We start from the raw sequence: 20,757 nt of genomic DNA on the forward strand, positions 1-20,757 counted from the left end.
TTAAAGATGTTTCTGTGGATCCTTGTGAATTATTTAGCTGGAAGAGAAGAACAGGGAGGATTGAGAATTGAGCGGCTGTGGTTTCTTTACACCCGATACTAAAACTTGTAGCATCCAAGCAACCAAAGACGCGTCACAAAGAGCCCAGAAATGCCTCCTTACCCGGCCATAAACAATACAGGATTTATCTTGTAGTATCCTGATCCCCAGATCTTTAACCCAGCCACATATAAAAAGTTTCATCTGTTTGTCCGTGTAGAACGATGTCTGCAACACCAAGTAGTTTGAGATGTCAGGGAACTCAACGGATGGATAATTTTCCAACTCGTAGGAAAAATTCTTCTTTGTTAGCGTATAAGGATCTAATCCCATTGAGTGGTTTTCTAGATCCACTTCTTGGTTTTAATAACTTGCTTGTTTGCTGTACACAAACATGGCAATAAGTTCTTGTGTTAATGGACCAGACTCCACTTTTGGATCATTAATCCCTTTTGACTGAGAATGCCCTGCATGAATGGTTTTATACTGGCTTCTGGCACATCCATACAGTTTTAAATAAAATACCTACAACTGGGCAGCACGGTCACCTCACAGCAAGAAGGTTCTGGGTTCGAGCCCAGCGGCCGGCAGGGGCCTTTCTGTGTGGAGTTTGCATGTTCTCCCCATGTCTGCGTGGGTTTCCTCCGGGTGCTCCGGTTTCCCCTACAGTCCAAAGACATGCAGGTTAGGTTAATATGGGACGACCTTGGGCTGAGGTGCCTTTGAGTGAGGCACCTAACTCCCAACTGCTCCCCGGGAGCTGTTAGCATGGCTGCCCACTGCTCTGGGTATATGTGTGTGCTTACTGCTTCAGATGGGTTAAATGCAGAGAGGAATTTCACAAGCATGTGATGAATAAAGTTGTTGTTCTTCTGAAAAACAGTTTGTTTTTACTGCACTTATTTAATTCCTGGACTCCCATCTGTGACAGGGAGTGATGTTACATCCTATTAATACACTTTAGAGTAGATTATTAGAGTCTAATAAAATAGATGAGCCAAAATTATCAGGGATCTATTTTAGTGGGCCCTGACTCATTACATGTATGAATAGGTGGGCCTTAAAGTAGAAAAGGTTGAGAACCCCTGCTTCAGAAAACACCAGGTGAGTGAAAAATTCTGCTATTCTTAGTCACTTCTCGTTCATCTGGGTTTTTTTCCCTATTTTTCTTAATAAACGAATGTATAAATGGCCTAGCTACAAATAAAAGCACACCTAAGACAGAATAAACAAGGTATTTGATTACAACCGGAAACGGAAATTTTAGGTGCATCAATCCACCGGCCGGATGCAGAGGATTCATTAAGCCTCGGTCACAACCGGCCGTACGTGCTCCTACGGCTGGTCTACGTGCAAAAAACGCAAGAAACGCACAGAGGGCGCACGTGTGATGTGCTGATTTTCGAGGCGTAGACTGGCCGCAGAGGTTCTTTGTCATGTCAAACAAACTCTACGGGCGCTTACGTTTTTTTCAGGTTGCAAGACAAACTTACGGCCTTGTGTGTCTTCCGTACGATTTGCTGGTGTCAGGTTTGGGCAAATTGTCAATTTTTTTCGTACGTTGCACTTGCGGACTCCGTATGTGTGTCGTGCGCCCCACATACGTAATTAGTGCAGCCAACGCATGTTCAGATATTTCGTACGTCATCCATGCGTGTCGAGTAAGTCGGCCGTGCATTGGCCGTACGGCGAGAGGGTGTCAATTGCACGAAAACTCGGGTATATAAAGCTGCAGGGGTGCCTGCGGCCATTTGTACACGTAGGCTTTAATTGAGAGAAAATCCAATTTCATTTCATTGCTTCAATATGCTGAAGGCAAAAGGGAAGAGGAGGATAGAAAAGGTGTCGGAGACGGAAGAGAGAGAGGGGGTGACAGAGAGGGAGAAGAAAGAGAGACGGCGGCAGCGAGAGAGGAGAGAGAGAGGACAAGGAGCAGTGAGGAGGAGGATGAAGACCGCGACAGTGGCCAGCAGGCCAGGAGTTTGTCGTACTCTTTCGGCGTAGCAGATGAGGAGAGGTTGGTAGATTTTTTCCGTGCCAACCCTTGTTTCTACAACAAGACTTGAGATGCTGGCCTCTTCTGCCCCTCGGACCTGCTTGATCCATCCTGGTGCCCTGTGTCTGGTCGGAGTTTTATCGCACCGCTCCTGTGAAGGACGGCCCCATGAGGACAGTTGAGGGTTATACCTGGAGGATGCTCTGGACTCTTACAGTAATGCTTTTGTGGCTGAGGACTACAGTTCTCTTGCTAACTTTAGGACTGCAGTTATCATGAACAGTTTTGCACTCAAGTTTCCATCAATGAAGAGTTATAACAATCAACGAAACTGTCCTCATGTTAAAACTGTTAATATTATAGTCAGGCTGTCTGTTGTTGCCCAAATGAGGATGGGTTCCCTTTTGAGTCTGGTTCCTCTCGAGGTTTCTTCCTCATGTCGTCTGAGGGAGTTTTTCCTTGCCACCGTCTCCACAGGCTTGCTCATTGGGGATAGATTAGGGATAAAATTAGCTCATGTTTTAAGTCGTTCAAATTCTGTAAAGCTGCTTTGCGACAATGTTTATTGTTAAAAGTGCTATACAAATAAACTTGACTTGACTTTGGACCTGTACAGCAATGCCATCCACAAATGGAAATTGACACAGGGCATTGCTACTGAACTACACACAACTGGCGAGTATTGACCTGCTAAATACTAATTATGGTGCTGTTCTGGCATTTTCTTAGTAAAAATCCAACGTACAGATCGTGCGCAGTTCTTGCAACCTTCATACAAATCCTGCATGGAACGCACGGTCAGTACGATTAGTGCACGTTTGAAGGACGTTGGTCTTACAACTACGTGCGTTGGCTGTATGAATGAAGCGACAGCCGTACGTCCGAGCAGCCCCAGATTCCATGCGTGGTACACATGTTCGACTTCTATGGAATCAATTTTGTGCCAAAATGTTCATACAATACTTTTGAAATATCAAACAAAAACGATAAATCAAAATTTAAAAAAAAAAAAAGTAAATTTTTTTTAGACTGGCAAACAAATTATTTGTGTAATCGTGCAAAATATCAGTCTATTACTCTTCAGAAACCTTTTATTTTTGTTCCGCGTCTTTCTCAGTTTTGTTTGACGTAATTTATTTTGATTGCGAGTCCAGCTTTCTCGTTTGCGCTCCCTGACTTTTTGCTTGCAGTTTTGGCACAAACTTCACGTGTGGGTGGGCTGTCCAGGAATGCATTCCCATTGGGTAACTTATGTTTGACTGACAGCTACGCTCAGCGATTCCCCTGGAGGCTGTTGCGGCCATTTCCTACTCGGATTTTGGCGGACTGTTTGACGAGTGACCGATCCATTGACGGTAAACAAGGATCGAGTGGACTTCAGTGGCGACTAGGATATTGAATTAATTCAACAAAGTGTAAATACGGGACAAATGTGTTGTGTGTTGCAGTAGTGCACATTATGCAGGTGTTTCATGGCAAGTCAAATGTTAGCCTTAGCTCCACTACCCAATATAATAGCTGTCTTGCTAACGTTAAACACGCCTGCATAATGTGTACTACTGCAGCACATACAACACATTTGTCCCGTACTTACACTTTGTTGAATTAATTCAATATCATAGTTGCCACTGAAGTCCACTCGATCCTTGTTTACCGTCAATGGATCGGTCACTCGTCAAACAGTCCGCCAGACTCCAAGTAGGGAATGGCTGAGCGTAGCTGTCAGTCAAACACAAGTTAGCCAATAGGAATGCATTCCTGGACAGCCCACCCACACGTGAAGTTTGTGCCAAAACTGCAAGCAAAAAGTCAGGGAGCGCAAACGAGAAAGCTGGAATCGCAACCAAAATAAATAACGTCAAACAAAACTGAGAAAGACGCGGAACAAAAATAAAAGGTTTCTGAATTGTAATAGACTGATATTTTGCACGATTACACGAATAATTTGTTTGCCAGTCTAAAAAAAATTGACTTTTTTTTATTTTGATTTATCGTTTTTGTTTGATATTTCAAAAGTATTGTATGAACATTTTGGCACAAAATTGATTCCACAGACTTCCAGGTTGTACGTTGGATGCGCGGTGATCTTACTCCTTCATGGTCACCACAACTACGTTCTCCACAAAAAAAAAAAAAAAACCGCAGCGATTTGGGAAACGCCAAAAATCGCACAGCCAAAAAAAAATCGTACGTCCGGTTGTGACCGAGGCTTTACAGAGCAGAGCAGTTTATATAAAAGAGTGTCAGGGTCTTTAAAAGGATCCCTCCAGGACACACACTCACTACGTTTACATGCACATAGAGAGAATCGAATTTCTGCCGTTGCTCGACTGAAATCGAAGTTCAAAATGCCATGTATACACCTTAATTTGGCTGAAATTGAACCGAACTTGATTTCTTGGAATCGAGCTACACGACCTAGATTATGCGATTTCTACCGAGCTACTTAGTGCATGTAAACCCTTTTGAGCTACGTATTCGAGCTACTTACTTCAGCACTGCCCCTTCCGGAAGTGACAAGACCACAAGGGAAACACAACAGCCTCGGTCAGCATGACAACGGCATGAATCTTTTCTTTTTGTGGCATTGTTTGCACTGTTAAAATTTAGCTCACTTACTGTATCACCAAATACATCTGTTGCATAGCTGTGAATTGTGTCGAAAAAAAAAACAACCCAGCCTCGGTCGGCATGACACTTCACCTTAGCCGCCCACTTTATTAGGAACACTTCTGTTCGTACATACAAACTACAAACACTCTTCTTAGAGTTTATTTTATTTTTAAAAGGGACAGTGTACAAAATTAAACATTATCCTTGTAGTAAGGACAGATGTCTGTCCCAGGTTATAGCAGTACATGCTAATTTCCGCCTGTAGTCACCTTGTTTATACTCTTGAATAGCTCTTCTTCATGACGACAACCGGAAGTGTACCAACACGATGGGGCGTGTAGCGCCACCTGTGGCTCGGGTGCACAATGCACCTCATAACAATAGCTCGATTTAAACACTGCATGTAGGATTGGATTTCTCTGGCACCCTGCTGGGACCTTCAGCTCGATTACCGACAGCAGCTCGATTTGGATGTGCATGTAAACGTAGTCAGTGTGTAGTGCACCTATGGAGGAAGGAGGGAATTGGGATACGGCCACAGACTAACCGAGCTAATTATCAGTCTATAAACACCGACCGGTTTAAGAAATAACTTATTAGTTCTAAACACATATGAAACGCTTTAACAAAAAAACACAGGCTGGAGGAAACAAAACAAAGACATACACTAACTGAGAATTAGCCATCTATTACCGTTACATTGCTGAAGTTAGCTTCGGTTGGCTTAGCTTATTACACTCACTTACCTCAGTGTCGCGTGAATCAGACAGAACTCAACTTCTACTTTTTAGTATACGAGTGTGAGAAGCAAACGAGTTATTCTTTTGTGCACTCGCATTCCGATAAATCCCGCCACCCTTCACTATGATTGGTTTGTAACGTTCCGCCTTTCTTCTAGTTGCCCCCATTGAGCGCTATATAAACTTTAGAGAGCGCATAGGCTCGTCGGAGTGAAGCCATCTGGCCGCCATCTTACCACTCGCATTGCGTGTATTTGGCTTGTGTGTTAAACCGTCGTATCCGATCAAATTTAGTCATGCTTTTATGGCTGAGGACTACAGTTGACTTGGTAACTTTAGGACTGCAGTTGTCATGAACAGTTTTGCACTCAAGTTTCCACCAATGAAGAGTTTATAACATCAACGAAACTGACTTCTTGCTAAAACTGTTAATGTTATAGTCATGTTGTCTGTTGTTGCCCAAATGAGGATGGGTTCCCTTTTGAGTCTGGTTCCTCTCGAGGTTTCTTCCTCATGTCGTCTGAGGGAGTTTTTCCTTGCCACCGTCGCCACAAGCTTCTCATTGGGGATAGATTAGGGATAAAATTAGTTTGTGTTTTAAGTCGTTCAAATTCTGTAAAGCTGCTTTGCGACAATGTCTGTTGTTAAAAGCGTTATACAAATAAACTTGACTTAAAATTTGCCCCCCAAAAAGTATCTCCTGACTTTTTTTCCTCTCATTATCTCATCTTATTTTCTCCACATTCCTTACACACACACACATTTTAACAAAAATTATTTCAGTTTCTCTTACACACTCATATAATTCTTCCTTCCTTCCTTCCTTCCTTCCTATCTATCTATCTAACCAATACAAAGGCTGTACAATACTTTTTTTTTTATTTAGGACAGTTGTTGAAACAATTATTTTCTCGTGCTATTTACCATTTTCACTTCATTCTCACAGTCAGGTCTTAACAGTATTTATTGGTCACATAATTCACTGTCACAATATTCATGCAGCTTGCAAGCAATAAATACTGTTAAGACCTGACTGCGAGAATGAAGTCTCATCTCATTATCTCTAGCCGCTTTATCCTGTTCTACAGGGTCGCAGGCAAGCTGGAGCCTATCCCAACTGACTACGGGCGAAAGGCAGGGTACACCCTGGACAAGTCACCAGGTCATCACAGGGCTTGAGAATGAAGTGAAAATGGTAAATAGCACGAGAAAATTCTGTTTCAACAACTGTCCTAAATAAAAAAAGTATTGTGCAGCCTTTGTGTTTGTTTGATTAACTAATAGAAAAGAAGAAGAAATATACACTGTTTAAGAAAAAAACTGAAATTATCTCAGTTAATTATAGTAGTAAAAGGGCCGTTCAAAAAAAAAAAAAAGATCAGAGACTGAACTTAAAGGGGGGGAAACCCACAATAACAGTGAAGGGGAGCGCTATAAAGATATGTAAGGGATGGGGGTAAAGGTGAGAAAATAGGAGATAATGAAAGGAGAAAAAATTCAAGAGATAATTTTCTTGGAGCAAATTTGATCAGATCTGATGGTTTAACACGTAAGCCAAATACACGCGATGCGAGTGGTAAGATGGCGGCCAGCTCAGGGGTTGCCCCCGTTAAAATCACCGGGACTTCCTCTGTAGTTCAGCCAATCCAATAGTAGGAGGCGGGGTTTGTCAGAATACAGGTGGAACAAAAAAGTAACCGGGGGGAGCAAACACTGCAGTGTTCGCTGGAATTTTTATATTTCCCGCTTTTCAGTCGAGCCTGCCGCATGTGACTCTGGGTAATGTAGTTTAAAGGTCATTTGTTTTGCTGTTTAAAATCGAAGTTTCAAAAACAGACATTGGCAAAATGTATTATAATATTTAAATTTCACCACGCCAACGAAAAGTTTATTTACTTTCAAAATAGACTTTTAATTTCTAAATATAAAAGAATATTGTACATCTAATAAGCATTTAATCAAACGCATTGACACTGCAAAAAAAAGTAATCATAATGAGATTATTGTATTGCATTATTATCTGTTTAATCAATTATTTCCTTTATGTCATGAAGATCTGTTGCATTAAAAAGGCGTGTTACAAAACCTAATGAAGTTGTACTGAACAGTGAGAGTTTAGCTGTATTCTCCACACACCCCCACTGTCTTCCCATCCCACTCAGACGTGGAAAGACACTTGACGAAGAAGTGACCAAGATCATGTTTGGAGATGACTCTTCCCCGCAGCATGTTCTCAGTGACTGTGTATTTCTCAGTCAGAGGATGGTTATCTGCAGAGGAGGAGATGGTTATTAACAGCAGTTACTACATTGTGTGTGTATAAAACACACTTAAAATAAGAGACACTGCTGTACAGGTGAGGGCAAATATTTGCCTTTCCTGAGGACACAAATTTAAAACGATACAAAGGAGACTTTTAAAGCTGTTAAAATATTAACTGGTTTAAAAATTAGAATATCAGCTCAAAAGTTTAACAAATGAAAGGAATTGGCTCCGACTGTGTTATTCTTAGGACGTGTTTTAATTTGCTGGCATGGTTTGAGGCCACTTGTTGCCTTAGAAAGAAGAGTTGGGTCACTCCATGAATACTGCAGCCATATAAATACATAATCAATGCCCTCCACAATTATTGGCACCCCTTGTAAAAACTGGTTTAAAAAAACAAAACCACCTTTTGGTGAAGTCGTGTCATCTCACACACACAAAAAGAAAAATCCATCCTTTAACTGGAGAATGTATTCAGAAAAAAATAAATCCGTCATCAAGAAATAATTATTTTCACCAAAAACACATGCCACTATTATCGGCATCCCTGCATTTAATACTTTGTACAACCTTCCTTTGCCAGTAAAACAGCCCTGAATCTTCTCGTATAACATTTTATAAGGTTGGAGATACAGAGCAGGGCATCCGAGACCAGACCTGTTTACCCCAAATTTGCCCTGTCAGTAGTCTTGCAGTATCTTGTCAGTAGTTTTGGTAAGCTGTCAGTAGGAATTTTACTGGGGTCCAATCTATGTATTGTATCGAAGACAAAAAGTAGAAAGCAGCCTATTAGATAATAGTACTCATTCAAGTTGAAAGTAAGTGATAGATTACATGAACAAAATTTTAAAAATTAAAATCTAGCACTGGTCTTATTTTTTCTGTCAAGTTAAGCACCTGTGAGAACCAAAAAGCAAACCCATGTAAGATTTTAGATCTGCTCCATAATCCTCATATTACCAAGCCTAGACTCTAAGGTCTACTTGTTGACTCCTCATACATTTCATTATTTCAGTATCTCTGAAATAACCAGAAGACTAGCAGTAATACTTATTTAGGATGCTACAATAAGAAAAAATATTTCAGAGACCATACTATGCTCTAATAGGCTACTTAATACTTGATTGGCAGCTATACTGATCTCACACTCTTTACTAACAAATCACAAGTCATTGATACCTGGCAACTTGACAAAACAAGAAAAAAATGTCAACATCAAAAAAGTTTAATTTCAAGTTAACAAAGTTTGACATTGGTTAATAACTGAACATGCATTTATGGCAACTCAATTATGGCATTCAATGCAACGTACGGTAAACGTGGCTTAAATGTGATTAAACATGGCTGCGCCCATGACTATATGATCGATGTTCGATTCCCACAATAAATATGATTATAAAGTAAGTCATGAACAGGATTTTTTCTAGAAAAATTTAGTATGAGGGCGCTCACCATGGCGAGGGAGCGAAGCGGGGGGGGGGATGGTGCCAGTTGTCCCGTCCCCCCCCCGCCGTGCAAAGCCTTTGAAAAATGCTCCAATGGGACATTCTGAGGCTATCTGAGAGGGAAATTGTAACAAATTGTCTGTCAACATTGAAAAAGAAAGAAGTATTCATCTTCTGCCCCGGACAGTCTTTGGCTTTCTTCCGTTTCGTGCCGTGGGATGACATCTTTAAATGCCCAAGTGTCAACAAAAACAACTCGCGAACAACTTCTGTCAAAAGCTCCCGCACCGGTGGGTGAAAGGTCATTCAGTCTCGAGAAATCTTGCTCTACAAGTCAGCTGACCTTGTATGTAACCCATGTTAAATCTCGCGAGAGCAGCCGCGACAAGTAAACAACTAAACAACATGGCGCCTCAGTCTGGAAAACGCCAATTCGGATTGTTTTTGCACCATCTGGCGGTGTATCTACTATGATTGGAATATTTTTGGAGCAATTATAACGTATTTGATGATCAGACACATTGTCATGTAGTGTTGCTGGGATGTTTTCACGGAGTCGGTAAGGGGGCGCACGCCGAGAGTAAGAGGGCGCAGCGCCCCTGTTCCCCCGTTTAGAGGAAAGCCTGATGAAACATTTGGCAACATTTCGGCCATAAATCATAGTTTTTGGACAAGAATTCGTAGTCCGTATTTTGCTTTGAAAAATCGTAGGAACTACGGACAAATCATAGGAGTAAACAGGTCTGCGAGACCATTCCTATTTACACAATCTCTCCAGATCATGCAGGGTCCTCGGCCCTCTCTTGTGCCCTCTCTTCTTCAGCTCACCCCACACTGGGGTTTTCACTGGAGTTCAACTCAGGGGACTGAGATGGTCATGGCAGAAGCTTGATTCTGTGCTCCAGATCCAGTTTGAAACCTTCAAGGTTCAACAGGTCCAAACTGATGATTATTGATTCAAACTTCTCTTAATGTTATTAATTGGCTTGTCAAATGTTTTCCTTTTTTTAAAATAAATTTTTATTCATATTCATTGTTGTTTTTGTGTCTTTGGGACATGCACAATACAGTTGTTATTGGCTGTCCATCGCTAGTGATGACCACTTCACTAGGACGTGCAGAAATGCAGATGGGCCACGAGGCCCACACCAGAGCAGCAGAGTTGTCCGCAGCGGTGGCATGAACGGCCTAGCCGAGCCGCCATGGAATGTCTGGCTTTGTGAGCCCTCGTAGGATAGCAACTTCCAGCTTTCTCAGACCTGCTGTCGTCGCATTTACCCCATCGCCACAGGGCTCTCTTATTCTCCTCTCCTAGAGAAGAGCCTTGCACAGTAAGGTAAGACAAATAATGTCGTGCCCCCATCGTCTTGTCTCTCTGGACCTCCAGACCTGATACCAAGTGGTGCACAAAAGTGCTACAGACCTGACAGGTATGGAAGTTGCCCCGCAGTGACAACTGACTTGCTGGGTGATGCCATCTGTTGGCCATTTGAGTGGCTCTTCCGCATGCTATCTGGTGGTATGCCATTGACCCTGTTGAGTTCATCTGCCACATTGCACCGAAAAGTGCCCTGCTGCCAGCGCCTTATTGGTGATGTGCTATTTAACCCATTGCTGGAACCCAGGCACGTGCTACCACTCCGGGTCAGAGCGGACCTGGGAGCAATGGTGATTAAGAGGTAACTTCACTTTCCTCAATACTCAAGTCCTTCCGAACCTTAGACTCACCACAAAGTGATGGAGGATGAACAATGCAGTAAATGAGATGCCTCATAACTCGTGTTTGAGTGGAGATGTTATCTTTTATCTTTGACCCATTTATGTGCCATTATGTCTGATAGTAATATCAATGTAAGTGTGGGAGTTTTCCCTCAAAATTCTTTTTTCTGTAGAATTATTTTACTGTCATGTCACAATTTGGCTGCCGATTTCATCGAGTGACCCAGTCACTGCAACCAATACAGATTTATTCTGCCCAACTGCCTTCATTCTGTGATGAAACATTTCTCCCATTTCCCAGCTGGACCAACTGGTCTCTTCCAGGATGACTCTGGCCCCATCCTCAGGGCATGTGAGCTTTACCAAGTATTCAAAAAAATGATGTAAATCATACGTTATGGCCTTCACAGTGGCTGGATCTGAACCCAATGTGACCTGTGTGTTAGATAATGCTTTCCACTACCATAAAACACTAACTGAGAAAATATTTTTAGTTCATCTCTCTAATAGAGATACAGAAGTATTTGTAGAATCTGTCAGGATGGACAGAAGCTGTTCTGGTGGCTCGTGGTGTTGCTAAGAGACCATGTTGTTTTTTTGTTTAATTCGTCACCTGTCTGTACAATGATCTATTAATTCATTAACTGCCAAGACCGTGAGGTTTAACTCAACACTGGAGGTGTTAAATCACACTGGACTGAGTTAGTATTCATTACCTGCGATGTGTGGAGGCAACACCGCTACATAATCCAATCCAGACTCCTTCAGCAAGATGTGCATGCGCTCATGATCTTCAGTGACAGGAACCAGGCGAGGAGGAACCTTTTCTCGTTCCCACAGCAAAAACGCTGTGAACAAAGACGACATAAGGGCTTACTGTACAATTCGTGTTAAATAATGTATTTAAAACACACAAATGAGTCATACCGGACATGCAGCCAATCACTTTGCAGATGCCACGGGCTTTCATGGCCTCCAGGATGTTCCGTGTGCCCTCAGACATCATGGTAGTAGGACCTACAGATCAGATATTTGCATATAAAAATAAATGCCTATTGTTTAAAGATCATAGATTGCTAGAATTATAGTATAGTTCAATTACTCCTCAGACAAAGCAGTAGTTGTGTCTCATGTTTTCAAGCCTTCATGAAAAATCACATCTGGTGAACAGAATTATTGGCAGACTGCAGGCCATAGAAAGCATATCTTTGGATCCCTATAGTTGGAAATGAGAACTGGATTGTGGCAACGTCTTCGTCTATATATGAAAATTTTCAACTTGGAATGAAGAACTAGAAAGGAAAAGTATACTTTCACAAGCCACTTTAATAGAAACACCTATACACCCACTCATACACAACATCAGCCAATTGTGGCAGCAGCACATTTATAAAATCATGCAAACACAAGTCAAATTTAAGACTGAAGGTTAGAGAAGCAGCCTTGGGCCCCAAGGGTCGCTGGTTCAATCCCCGGGACTGGCAGGAAAAATGTGAAGGGAGATGAGTGAATGAACAGCACTCTGTATCAGGGCTGAAGTGCCCTTGAGCAAGGCACCTAACCCCCAACTGCTCCCCGGGCGCTGTAGCATAGCTGCCCACTGCTCTGGGTATGTGTATGTGCTCATTGTTCACTGCTTCAGATGGGTTAAACGCAGAGGAGGAATTTCACTGTGCTTAAGTGTACGTTACTAATAAAGGCTTCTTCTTCAAAGAGCTTCAATTTATGTTCTAATCAAACATCAGAATGGGGAAAAATGTGATTGCGGTGACTTTCACCATGGCATGGTTGTTGGGACCAGACAGGATGGTTTGAGTGTTTCAGAATGTGTCTCTTGAGCATCTCCTGGGATTTTCATACACAACAGCGTTCATGAGACTTAACACAGAATGGGGTGAAAAACAAATGATTCTATCCACATTCACTGGATGAGTAATCATGCACTCTGATTGGCTACTCTACTACTAGGCTATCAGCTCATATACTGTGAGTAGAGAAAAACGAAATGGCAGAGCATGTTGTTCAACCAACTGAGGATGAAATAAAAACTCTACTTGAAAACAAAACCCTGAAAAATACAAAAAAGGCAACAAAATATGTAATAAAAGTATCTGATGAGAACGCATCATTTTTTTATTTTTCAAGAATTATTATTGTAGCATTTTTCACAAATTGCTACTGTCATTTTGCTGGTTTGTTTGTATTCTAAGCGGAAATAATTGTCAGATGTTTTATATAAAGTTTTTATTTATCGAATTTGCAAAAAATAAAAATGCTCTGTTTCTCAAAACCCAGTGAAGGTGGATAGAATAACAGTTATTCCACTCAATCTCATCGTACATGGCTTATAGCCAACTTGACGCTACGCACCTCGTCAGCTATCAGCTCATGTACAACTCGATTTCGTGGAATAACTGTTAAATATATCCAATGAATAACAGTTCTGCAGACAGAAACACCTTTTTGGTTTGTAAAGCATCTCAGAATGCACAGCCCATCAGACCTTGAGGTGGATGGACTACAACAGCAGCAGAGCACGAGGTTTCATTCCTGCCAGCCATGAACAGGACTCTCGAGGCCACAGTGGTCACAGGTTCATCGACAAATGGAAATTGGGGGGAAAAAAATGTTGCATGGTCTTTTTCTGATGTGAACATTAACTGAAGCTGTTGACCTTTATCTGGATGATTTTGTATACTGCATTGCTGCTACATGATTAGCTGTTGGGATAACTACATGAAGCAGGTGTACAGGTGTTCTTATTAAAAGTGGTAATGAAAATATGTCAGGGGTTGACAAATTCATTATTTAATCCACTAAGGCAATTAAATGCTCCAGTGTGCTGCCAGTCTCATGTTTAATTTGCCTGGCAAATTAAATACAAGGGAAATAAATAAGGTTTTTTTTTCGCGGTCCGGTTTCCATCAAATCCTGCGCTCTGATTGGCTGGCGAGCGGGTCCGTATCCTACGATACGGACCCCAGTTACAGACCCTGGGTACTGACCTCTGGCAGCTCGCTCATTCACAACAAACATAGTAGCAATTTTTGTCAACATTTATCTTTTTTATAAGATTTACTTATAAGATTATCAAAAATCTTATACATTTTTGCCAGCATTTCTCAGCATAATAGGATTAATTTTACATCATGGATAGCGATAACGACAGTGTTCACAGCGAAAGCAAGTTTTACTACCCTGAGGAAGAAGAAATAAAATAAAACATTTCAGGAGAAAGCTAAAAACCTGTAACTACTTCCAACGCCGAGCAAAAACATGGCTGAATCCTGAATGACTCAATTTTGTATAAATAGGGGACTACATGGGCGGCAAAATGTAATTTTTTTTCCTGCCATGGAAGTGCACTTGTATACCGAGGAGGAAGCAATTTGCATTACAGCCATGAATGAGGATTCAAAATGGCGGCCCGCCTCAGCTCGGTTTTCCCTTTCGGGTGCTCTCGTTTTCTGTTAGAATTTGGTAAAGAAAAAAATAAATATATTATTTACCACCTTAAGGTCTGTCCGTATGGTGAAATACCGTGATCTCGGCTTTGAATACTGACCTCAGCCCAGAGGGCCTCGCTCAGTACTTTCAAGACCTCGGTCACGGTATTTCACAATACGGACCTCCCAGCTGGTAAAACAACACACACAATTTTTTATATTACTTACTTATTTTTATATATATATATATATATATATATATATATATATATATATATATATATATATATATATATAAAAAATAAAAATCCCAGGGAGCAGACTATTTTTTATAGGACTATAATTCTTATCTTCTCCTGAAAAGTTTTTGCAAACATTTTTTCCCCTTCTTTGGTTGTGAACCTGTTTGTCAAAAAAAAAACAAAAAACCTAATAGCCTAGACATGAAATGTGATTATCTTGAGTACCTGGGCTATGGATTTGTCTACCCATGTACACTCACTGGCCACTTTATTAGGTACAGCAATACACCTGCTATTTTATGCAGTTCTATAATCAGCCAATCCCTTGACAGCAACACAATGCATAAAATCATACAGATACAAATCAAGAGCTTCAGTTAATGTTCACTTCAAACATCAGAATGAAAAAAATTGTGATCTCAAAGTGTGCCTTTCACTGTGGCATGGGTGTTGGTTTGAGCCAGATGGACTGGTTCGAATATTTCAGAAACTGCTGATCTCCTGGGGTTTTCACACACACAACAGTCTCTAGAGTTTACACGGAATGGTGAGAAAAACAAACAAACAAACAAACATACATTGAATGAGCGGCAGTTTTGTGGGTGTAAAAGTCTTGTTGATAAGAGAGATCAGAGGAAAATGGCCAGATTGGTTCGAGCTGCCAGAAAGGATATAGTAACTCATACTGTATAATCACTTTTTACAACCATGGTAAGCAGAAAAGCATCTCAGCATGCAGCAGCAGAAGACCACATTGGGTTCCACTCCTGCCAGCCAAGAACAGGAATCTTAGAATCAAGAACAAGTTCCTATTAAAGTGGCCGGTGAGTGTAAGCACATGTATTTTCACATATTTTGTTATCCAAGTGGCTATGAAGTGCTAACCTGACAGGATTTGTTTGAGAATTTTAAGTCATATTCATAAAATATTTCTAACCTTCAATGCTAGCCACATAGCTAACTAATATGGCAGGACATCTGAGAGCCTTACCTCCGAGAGCCGTTATAAATCTCGAGTAGTTTGTTTAACTACTCAGAAATATTTGCAGAGACAGATCTTTGATAACACATGAACTTAAAGTCTCAAAGAACCTGGTCCTTTATGGCCAAGATAACACACGGCCAATGATGACAACAAATAATTTCATGGTATTGCATCATAACAGATCAGTCCCCTTATATTCTGTTCTAATTCTTTATTGAAAATGGTAGACATACACAACTGCCCACTTGGGAATTTAAAAAAAAACAAAAAAAACCCCACCTTTTTAATTCACTGAAAATGTGTGTAAAAATGTTTCACCACTAACTCACTAAGATCATTCCTTGTGCCCAGAATGATGATGACAGCATCCTGACCCTCCAAAGTCTTCTTCACATCATCTTTGTTAAGGACATCTCCCACCACAACCCTGGAGGCTTTATGGTCAGCAGGCAGCTTGGATGGATCCCTTACCAGCACCGTCACGTTATAACCTAGAGCAAATATATTCAGAAAGATCAATAGGTGTGAAATAAAGCCCAGTGTGTCATCCCAGTATCAGCCTGACCAGAAATGGAGCATTTTAGACCCCATGAAGAGTAAAGGATATGCAGCAGCTGTTGACGCTTAAAGAAAGTTTATGTGCTTACAGTGTCTTGCAAAAGTATTCATCCCCCTTCACATTTGTCCTGTTTTGTCACATTACAAGCTGGAATTAAAATGGATTTTTGGGGGGCTAGCACCATTTGATTTACACAACATGCCTACCACTTTAAAGATGTAAAATTGTTGTTTTATTGCGACAATTAAAATGAAAAAACAGAAATCTGGAGTGTGCATAGGTATTCACCCCCCAAATCAATACTTTGTAGAGACACCTTTTGCTGCAATTACAGTTGCAAGTCTCTTGGGGTATGTCTCTATTCATTTAGCACATCTAGCCACTGGGATTTTTGTCCATTCCTCAAGGCAAAACTGCACCAATTTCGACAAGTTAGAAGGGTTGCATTGATGTACAGCAATATTCAAGTTATGCCACAGATTCTCAATTGGATTAAGGTCCGGGCTTTGATTAGGTCATTCCAAGACATTTAAATGTTTCCCTTTAAACCACTCCAGCATACTGTAGCTTTATCAGTATGTTTGGGGTCATTGTCCTGCTGGAACATGAACCTTCATCCCAGTCTCAAAACTCTGGCTGACTCAAACAGGTTTTCCTCCAGAATTGCCCTGTATTTAGTACCATCCATCTTTCCTTCAGTCCTGACCAGCTTTCCTGTCCCTGCAGATGAAAAACATCCCCACAGCATGATGGTGCCACCACCATGCTTCACTGTAGGAATGGTGTTCTCAGGGTGTTGGGTTTGCACCACACATGGCATTTCCCATGATGGCCAAAAAGATCAGCTTTAGTCTCATCTGACCAGAGAATCTTCTTCCATGTGTTTGGGGAGTCTGCCACATCCTGTTGGGTAAACTCCAGATGTGTTTTATTCAGCAATGGCTTTTTTCTGGCCACTCTTCCATAAAGCCCCGCTCTGTGGGGTGTACAGCTTAAAGTGGTCCTATGGAGAGATACTCCCATTTCCGCTGTGGATCTTTGCAGCTCCTTCAGTGTTATCTTTGGTGTCTTTGTTGCATCTCAGATTAATGCCCTCCTTGCCCGGTCTGTGAGTTTTGGTGGGTGGCCTTCTCTTGTCAGGTTTGTAGTGGTGCCATATTCTTTCCATTTTGCTATAATGGATTTGATGGTGCTCCGTGGGATATTCAAAGTTTGGGGTATGTTTTATAACCCAACCGTGATCTGTACTTCTCCACAACTTTGTCACTGACCTGTTTGGAGTGTTCCTTGGTTCTCATGTTGCTTGCTTAGTAGTGTTGCAGAGTCAGGGTCCTTCCAGAACAGGACGATTTATACAGACATCATGTGACAGTTCATGTGACACTTTGATTGCACACAGGTGGATCTTAATCAACTAATGATGTGACTTATGAAATGAATTGGTTAGACCAGCTCTTATTTAGGAGCTTCATATGAAAGGGGGTGAATAGTTATGCACACTCCAGATTTCTGTTTTTTTTTTTATCTTAATTATTGTTTGTGTCACAAAAACAAACAAAAAAAAAACAAAAAAAAGCAATTTGTACCTTTAAAGTGGTTGGCTTGTTATGTAAATCAAATGGTGCTAACCCTCCAACAACCCATTTTAATTCCAGCTTGTAATGTGACAAAACAGGACAAACACAAAGGGGGATGAATACTTTTGCAAGACACTGTATTAGAGCTAGTAAGATAATGTCATTTCATTTCTAAAAAAAAGTTTATAGTTCCTGCGACCCTGTAGAAAAGGATAAAGCAGGTAGAGATAATGAGATGAGATGAAGTTTATAGTTCATTGCAGATGCATTGAGGCGCATTACAAACAGAAGTTGTGTCTAAAACTGCGTATTCTTAGCGTGAGTAACTGGTTAACACTGAGAAGCTCAGTGAGAATGTAGTGGACTGTGCTGGATTACTAACTGGAACACTAGAGATGTTTTTGCAGTCAGTGGTCACTGTCTCACAAATTAGAGTTCGCGTTATACAGCAGAGTTTCTGTGCATGTCCTCCCCATGACCACATGAGAGTGAGTGAATGTGTGTGAACAAAGTGACTGGTTTCCCATCCAGGGTGCATCCTACAGAATGCCACTGAAGTCAATAATTATGTATTTATTTATCTATAAAATAAATAAATAAATAAATAAATAAAACAAAGTTATGAAATAAATAAATATGGGTATAAAAAATCCTGAAATAAACAAATGAGACAATAAATATATAAATAAGTGTGAATACAAATAAATGACCTAATATAATTCAATAACAAACAGGTTTTTAAGTTTAAAATGACATTTTTCAAAGGACTACTTTTATTTATTTCAGGGGAATTTTATTTCCTAATGCCACATTTATGTCCCAGCTCTTTTTATTTCCATCTGTTATATTCAAAAGAATGGGATATGCCTATCTCACAGATTCAAATAAATATGGCATTAGGAAAGAAAAGTCCCCTGAAATAAATAAAAGTAGTATTTATTTATTATTGAACTATATTCACTAATTTATATATTTACATTCATTTACATATTTGTGTAATTTATTTATTTCATAGCCATATTTACATCAATGTAATAAATAAATATGTGTGCTTATTTATTTAATATTGACTTAAATGGACTTCCATAGCATCCCTTCCTTGTACCAAGTGTTCTTGGGATCTGGCCCAGGACAAAGTGCTTACTGAAAGTGAATGAATTACATTCACTGCATTATATTTTAATTTCTGCTTAGAAAAATATCTAAAAAAGAATAATATTGATGTTCACTGGCAGTTACTGTGAAGAAGTGTGGACCACCCTCTCTGGAGTGAAAAGATAAAATGTAATCTGATTGTTCTGCCTTATCGTGAGCTGCTGTGTATCGTGACTCAACAGGAATGTATTTCAAAAACTTCGGCATGAAAGCTGTTTCATGATCAGAGTAAATAATGACAATAAGGAAGAAATGGGGAATCGATTCTGATTGCTCAGCATCTTAGTACAAAATCCCCAGTGCTGAACCAACTCTTACCAACTCTGACAGTGCTAGAAAATCTGTAGCATTTATAAAAGTTAAGCAACACTGCACGTGTTGATTCAGCTCTGGAGAATTTGCTGCATACAGTGAAAAACAGATAAATTTGAATCCTTGTGTTTTGTTGAATGTACTATTCACAGGTCATGATGATTCGGGGAAGTTGAGAAATAAAATATTTAAAAAGGACCAAACTTGGATGCATTTATTTTTCTGTGGAGAACAGTAAAGGCACGCATAACCACTTATATTATATGGACACAAGTGTTTTACTGGGAAATACGTCACTCGTATTTTTCATACGAGCTACATCTGGGACATGGAGAACCAAAACCGTGACATATTTCTCAATATGTCACTCGCAAGGAAATTGATGAATTGTTTTGATAAATTTGGGTACTTTTTGGTTGTGAATGTGTCTATATAATAAAAAGAAAATCACATGTTGCCTTGAAGATATTAAAGTTTATCTTTTCGTGTTGAAAAACTTGCAAACACTGCAGATTTGAGTGACATATTCCCAATATTTCACTCCGATGATGTCACTCCCAGTGTTTTCCCACTGACTAGATGCGAATTGTCAAAATGACAAATTGGTTCAAAATTAAAATGATTTTGATTAATTTGCATATTTTTTGTGGATGTGTCCATATAATATAAAGAACATTACACAGTGGTGCAGAGATATAAAGTTTATCTTCTTGTGTTGAAAAATATATCGCTCATTTACTTCGCTCACTCATGAATACACATTCACCACTTGAAGATAAACTTCATATCTTCGTGCCACCATGTAACATCTCTGTCATGCCTGGGGATGATCTTATTAGCAGTTGTGTGTAAATCAGACATGAGTGCATATAAGACATGGCAGTAATATAGAGGTCACTTATTTGTTAATCTATATTTTTGTAAGACAAAAAAAAAAGGAGTCAATTGATTTGTCCCACTTTCTGCAATGTTTTATTCTCAAACACAACCTGTGTAATAGGAAAACAGTTAAATTTGTCCGTGTTCAGGTTCAACACAGAATATTAACCAAGCCATTAATTTTCACGTACAAATGTTACCATGTCAGTGAGGTTCCACTTAAAGGAAAACCTCACTGACATGAGCATGCCTTCGAAGGGACTTTACAGTGATGCAGAAGGTGTTAGTGAGGTGCGCCAGCTGTAAAATAATGCACTCTTATTAATATCACAGAAAATGGCTCTCACCTGCTGCCACTGCAAGAGGTAAGGTCACCAAGCCCGTCATTCCTGTCGCGCCAAATATCGCCACGTTTTTTATCGTATCAGACATTTTACTGCGACTCGAAGCCGTGTCCCACTTAAAACCAACCCACAGAGTCGTTACGGTCTTAATTAACAGCGCGTCTATTCTCGCTAACACAGCTCCTCACTCAAAGTCCTTTCACTCTGGTCACGTGAGAACAGCTGGCTCTCGGTGGGGTGGGGAAACAGTTGACGTCATCACTGGAGGCGGAAGTTGATTGCAATGTATTGCAACGACACAATCAAAGTTTACTTTACCCTTTGCTTATTTGTTTATATTTCCCTTTATTTATTTATTAATTTATTTTAGTTTTTTTTTCTTCTTTTCCTTTTCCTTTTTCCCCTTTGAGTGTAGAGTAGCGTAGATCCAGACCCACACTC

General features: G+C 40.3%; 1 protein-coding gene across 1 annotated transcript; it reads right to left on the reverse strand.

Moving 5' to 3' along the window:
* Positions 1-7,275: 7,275 nt before the first annotated feature.
* blvrb (biliverdin reductase B) lies at positions 7,276-20,556 on the reverse strand. The gene is made up of 5 exons (XM_060923574.1): positions 20,320-20,556; positions 15,820-15,981; positions 11,745-11,834; positions 11,534-11,665; positions 7,276-7,658 (listed from the first exon to the last, which is right to left on the reverse strand). Exons 1-5 carry the CDS (start codon positions 20,402-20,404, stop codon positions 7,504-7,506), a joined length of 624 nt encoding a protein of 207 aa, XP_060779557.1. The 5' UTR covers positions 20,405-20,556; the 3' UTR covers positions 7,276-7,503.
* Positions 20,557-20,757: the final 201 nt, after the last annotated feature.

Source organism: Neoarius graeffei, chromosome 6 (assembly GCF_027579695.1).
Source record: "Neoarius graeffei isolate fNeoGra1 chromosome 6, fNeoGra1.pri, whole genome shotgun sequence".
Taxonomy (NCBI): Eukaryota; Metazoa; Chordata; class Actinopteri; order Siluriformes; family Ariidae; genus Neoarius; species Neoarius graeffei.